A 5,767-nucleotide genomic window follows, 5' to 3' on the forward strand; every position below is an offset into this window, starting at 1 on the left:
TTCATTCCTTAAAACAAATCAGTATGTTGTTATTTGAGAAATTGTCAGAATCTGACACTACAGCACTAGAATATTTGACATCCACAATACATCTATATAAAAAGAATATAATTATATAAATAATCTCAGACTCTCAGAATGAGTGTGACATGGGAAGTTATAAAGTCAAAAACTGTTACCTGCTCTGACATATATTTATTTGCTCAAGTAAACTGGAGTTTAACCACTCAGGTTTTAATGACTCACAGTTGTGGCAATAGGCAAAATGGACAGTAAACAATTTAATGAAACATTCTGCAGAGCAGAATGGATAAAATGGTAGCAAACAAACAGCACAGGTTTAAAAGCTCTCAGGAGACTAAACAGAGTGGCCTCCCTGGAAAGAAATCTAAGAAATATCTGAAACTGCACCCAGAGCACGAAAACAGGTCATATTCTAAAATGCAGCTAACATTTTAATGAAGGTATTACCTGGACATAGAAACCACCTAAGAGAAAGTGCTGTTTATCATGAACTATGGCAACTAACCATCAGCCGCATTAAACTTTGCCAAAGCAGCAACTCAATGTGTAGAACTGATTCTGTGTTTTATTACCAATTGTGAAACAACTCATGAGTTGTAATGCTGCATGTGTCTGTTAAACTTTTCTCAGCCTTTCAGTGAATTCAGAAATCTTTCTGTTAAACATTCCAGGATAGGAACTGATGGGAAACTATGTTGTTTTGGGCTAAAATGTTAACATTCTTTTCAATACAGCTAAGAAATAATCTTATGTGTAGTTAAACATAAAGAGGATAAGTAAAGAACACATATTTGCTCTTCTTGAAAAAAAACAACCCCACTAAAAATTATTATGCTCTTTTTATGATAAAGGTAACACAGTAATGGCACTAGTTGCTGTACTATTCTTCCCTCTTTGGTATTTATATTACACAGAATAACTGAATTGATTAGAGATGAAGACCTCATATACACCTTGACTGATATCAGACAATTTGTGCTGTAATTTAATTTAAAAACTATGCACTAAGAAGGAAAGGACAAACATCCTTCACGAGGCATCATTGCAATAAACATCTGTGAAGGCCTGTTAGGATTTTTTATTTTACTGCTGACTTCAAAACACAGACTTCTTTTAGCACTTTCAAAATGAACAAAGCATCACACATCATTCAAGTTATGCAATTATGTTGTTTTAACACTACATTCAGTTTACCTTTAGTTTTCGTCTTGCATTGAATTTTCTCAATTGTTCTACTGTTTCTGGAAGATGAATCTTGTATGCATAGCGATCTCTCTCCTTAGAAAGCCCCACAAAAAAAAACCAGAACAAAAGAACATTAAATACAAGCTCTCCATAGTCTCTCAAAACCAAGAAACCAGACAAGAAATGTCCCAGCTAATAAGTATCCTAAGGAGAATGAGGATCTCTTGCAACTTAAGGAAAAGTTCAAGAAACTAAGAGGGATTAAAATACTTTGAAAGAATTCTTAACTTGGGCTAGGGATATTTTCTTTTTGTAATTTGTTTCCCACCTTGTAGTAAGACCTTAGTCTTTTGTTTTACTGTTGTGCTGTTAGTCAGCCTGGGACTAGCACTGAACTTTGAAGCTGGCAAGGAGAAAGTAGTTCTGCTTCTTGGGATACACAAATCCCAGCAAAGCAATGTGCTCAAGCACTCTTTTAAGGGGTGCTTGAAGCTTCATGTGAGCTTGGAGATGTGTCCAAAAGAGAAGAAAGTGTCAGCTCTTTGGCTGGTGATACCAGATGATGATACAGAAAGAATTCTCCATTACAGAGGCAGATGAACAATTTGCCAGTGAACAATTGCAGCAACAGTAGGGACAAAACTTGCAGCAGTTGACTACTTTTTTCCCCTGCCTCAAATCGCCACAGAAGCTATATATAATTATGAATTTTATGTAAATGTTTATCACATGCATCTCCTGAATCAGAGTGAAATCACTGGGAGAAGTAATTCAGTCCCTCTATAGCACTAAAGATGTTTCTGTCTCATGCTGTATTTGCTTCTATCTATAAATGGCTTAGGTGAACATTCTGAGTCAGCAGGGAAGGCAAAAATAAGAGGAGTGCCAGACAGAATGCTGGCCTGAGCTTGAAAATAAAGTTGTCTCAAACAAAACCTTCACCTTTCTTTCCTTGCTTGTCTTTCAACAAATAACGACTAGATCAGAAAGAGACCACACACATCAAAAGTGCTAAGCTATACAGGCAGAGCTTGCACATTTGCACTACAGAATTTTCTTCTGAAGAAGCCTGATCAGTTTAGTTGCTGCAATAACAAAAATGGGAAAGTTTTCTGCCAAAAAAAACCCCTCAACAAAACCTTGTGAGGGTTTGTCACAGGGTCAATCACTGGAGCATGATCATTTTGGATTCCCAGTGTGTCCATTCCCATACTCCTTGAAATAGTTGGTACTCTGTGTATGCCCCAGATGAACAGACAGAAATTTGCCTCCTTTTGAGGGGAAAGGTATAACCTGCAGTTTCCCAAACCCAGAAGAGTTGCCTTAACCCCTCTTACTCCCAAGAGGTGCACACTCCTGACCTCCTTTTATAAGCTAGACCATTCTGCAGCTTGGAATACAAGAGACAGCAGAAAGAGAGCAGAGAAGTGGCAGAATGACTCCATTCACTAGTGGTTACACTATTCACTTGAAGGGAGAAGAACATTTAAACCTGTCCTTCCCAGGTTCTTTTTTTGTGGGTTTCCTTGTGTACCTATTTGCCTCATGTAGAGCATCTGAACAGTTCAGAAGCAGCAACCTTTCAAAATAAGTGCTCTGTTAAAATTCACAATATTATGACTCTCTCTACTCTGGACCCACACTATAGAAAAGAAATAGAGGATAAGAAAGAAAAACAGTTAATTCGTGACCTTCTGCCAAAGAAAATACAATGCTCTGATCCAGTAGTTGCCACCTTTGAAATCTGCAGCACAACATCATTCCCCAAGTCCAGTGCTTAGCACAGCCTACTGATGGGACTGCTGAGAAGAAACAGGTGTATATTCTCCTGCTCCTCTTGCTAATCTTCAGTGTTTAGCAACTACTCTTCCACTGGCTTAAACTGTGTTGTAAATTCTACCACCACTGAAAAATAATTCGATTACCAAACATCACATAATTTTATGCAGCCCCAGTGGCCTTTGAGCAACACTCTACATACTTCCTTCACTCTGGTGGGATATTTTGGGAATCTAATGTAAGAAAGCAGCACAGCTCAGTTAGCATAAGGTACTGCCAGAAACTGCATGGCTACATGCACAATAGGAAAGAGGTCTAGACACGACTGAGCAAAGGTGAGATATGAAATTATTCCTCTGGAGTTTGACAACCACAGCAAGACACGTTACTATGTGACACATGCTGTGCAGCCCTTCCCCCTGTACTCTGATGCTGCTGAAGTTGTCTAACTGAGTTTGCTCTTGCTGTTAAGAAAGAGTACAAGCCTGGCAATTATCAAAATCTCAGGCTCTAATCCTAGAAAACATTTAAAACTTACTCTCACATATTTTGGGCAATATAATGTCTACTTTGAAAAGTTCAGAGTAATAAGGATATAAATCTTTTTCTCCCTCCAAGAGGAAACTGGTATGTAAACAGCTGTTTTTACTACCTTTAACCAGGGATGGTTCAGTGCTTCATATACTGTTATCCTTTCTGCCGGGTCCAGCATGAGCATGCGACGTACCAGGTCTTTGGCACTTTCAGAAATATGGCTCCATTGCCTAGGATTCATCTGAGCACAAGCAAGAAAAAAAGAAATGAAATCAGTAAGAAGAACCTAAAAAAGAACCTGCTTTTAATGCAAAGTAATTGCAGAGATTTAACAGTGCTTGGTGCTTGTAAGCATTTCATTGTAATCAATGTTAACAGAAAGTTTCTAAGGCTTTAATAACTTGTAATAAACTGTACACTGGTTGCTATTGAAAGAGCATAAAGCCTGAAAACATAAAACCTGACATATGCTTGGAATTATGTTATAATCACAGTCTAAGTTTCATTTTGTTCAGAAAAAAAGTGACCCTTCACTAGAAAAAGAAAAACACCAACAAAGTTCTGTCTGACTGCTAACTATGCATATGAGAAATGTGGAAATTAAATCTGATCCTGAAATCAATATAAGGAATAGCATGAAAATAAACCTATATCAACCCACAATTTCATGCCAGTAATTCTGGGTAAGAAGGGACTGGGCTAATTAATGCCTGTTGAGAACTACTCTGGTCCTGTCCTGAAGGTACCATGGACAAAGGCTCTTCCCAATAAATTCCTTTCAACTTTAGAACAGGAAAACATCTTCAGGCACTAGGAAAGCACACTGTGATCACCAATACAAGTGACTGCAACACTTTTTAGAGCAGAACTTTATCTTTAGGAGACAACAATGTGAAGGATGATTTAGAATATATTTTCATCTTGTGCATCTGCAGGTTTGTGCCCAAACAGTCAAAATGATGGACACGTGATAAAACCATGCTAAAGTAAGAAAATTCTTTATGTGATATAAAGGATTATATCACCAACTTATTTCTAGAATTTCTTTAATTTATAAGGAACTCATGTTTTATTTAGAGGTTACACTGCTAAATTTACAGGATACTAAATGAAAATTCTAAATTATAACCAGAATCTTTTTGATGTTATAACCTGTTCATTTAAAGAGATTTGTTTTATTTAAAATCAGTCTTTACAAAAAATGATCACTTTAAATTGGGGCACTCAGGAAAATTATCTGGCTATGAAACGCACATTTATAGATGTGATTTGTCATTTCTTTTTCAGCTCTAATGAGCTGAAAGTAATTGCAAATTTGCAGCAAAACTATTTTAAAGTCCTTACAGTATTTTCACTGAATAGACATATTATTGTGGAAACAGGAACAGAAAAGGAACTCAGAGGACACAATGTGCTGGCCATGACTTTTTTTTTAAATAAAGAGAAATTAACTTCTACACTTCCAGAAGGTTGTAGCTGCTGAAGAGATTCCATAAAGAAATCTTCTGTAAAGTGAAACTGAAATGTCTACCTGTCTATGCAATCCCAAAACTAGTGCCACAAAGAAATGCTGCTGTTTCTAGGAATCCAAAATGTAGATTGCAAAATGTGCTCCTGACCAAGAGCAGTTACACTGCTGTCACTTACATTTTAGCAGACTACTGTGAAGTTCATATTATAAAACACTTCCTAAACCTTGTTCTAGACTATCTGACAATTTTAGGAGTCTCTATTGGTAATTTGCTATTACACAACTCATGTATGACCTTGGTTACAAAGCAGAGTGGAGCCAATCTTGGAGAAAACCACAAAAACAATGAAGTTGAAGCTTTAGATTTGTCTCCAAAGTGGCCCAGGATGCTGATGCAGTGAAACATGTTTCTCTTGCGTGCACACTGATCTGCTTTCGGTTGCAAGTGGCTCCTTTTGAATCACCAGCTGCACTTTACTACATGCTATGCTAAAAAGCAAAATGCCTAACTGCATTTGTACAGTAACATGCATCACACATTTTGATTTAAAATCAAGGTAATATGATGACCAATCTTCTTTTTGCTGATCAAAAAATTTAAACGTTCATAAATCTAAGGTACCACAGAGTATGTTAGACTTCACAGCCAAACCTCATGTAATCCTGCTGGGCATGATGTACAACTAGGGGTTGGTTGTTGCACCCTTATTTATTTCATCTCAGTAAATATTTCCATGTTCTAACTGTCAACATTGATAGAAAACACAGCAGGAA

At 37.1% G+C, this 5,767-nt stretch overlaps 1 protein-coding gene across 3 annotated transcripts in view; it reads right to left on the reverse strand.

The window, feature by feature from the left end:
* CASK (calcium/calmodulin-dependent serine protein kinase (MAGUK family)) overlaps positions 1-5,767 on the reverse strand; it is a 127,292-nt gene that overhangs the window by 59,350 nt on the left and 62,175 nt on the right. For all 3 annotated transcript variants that reach the window (XM_009071674.1, XM_009071672.1, XM_009071671.1), the window contains 2 exons: positions 3,641-3,763; positions 1,219-1,302 (listed from right to left, as the gene is read on the reverse strand). In XM_009071674.1, the coding sequence (XP_009069922.1) occupies positions 1,219-1,302; positions 3,641-3,763 (207 nt within the window). The remainder of the gene's footprint in view (positions 1-1,218; positions 1,303-3,640; positions 3,764-5,767) is intronic.

Source organism: Acanthisitta chloris, unplaced genomic scaffold (genome assembly GCF_000695815.1).
Source record: "Acanthisitta chloris isolate BGI_N310 unplaced genomic scaffold, ASM69581v1 scaffold4333, whole genome shotgun sequence".
NCBI lineage: Eukaryota > Metazoa > Chordata > Aves > Passeriformes > Acanthisittidae > Acanthisitta > Acanthisitta chloris.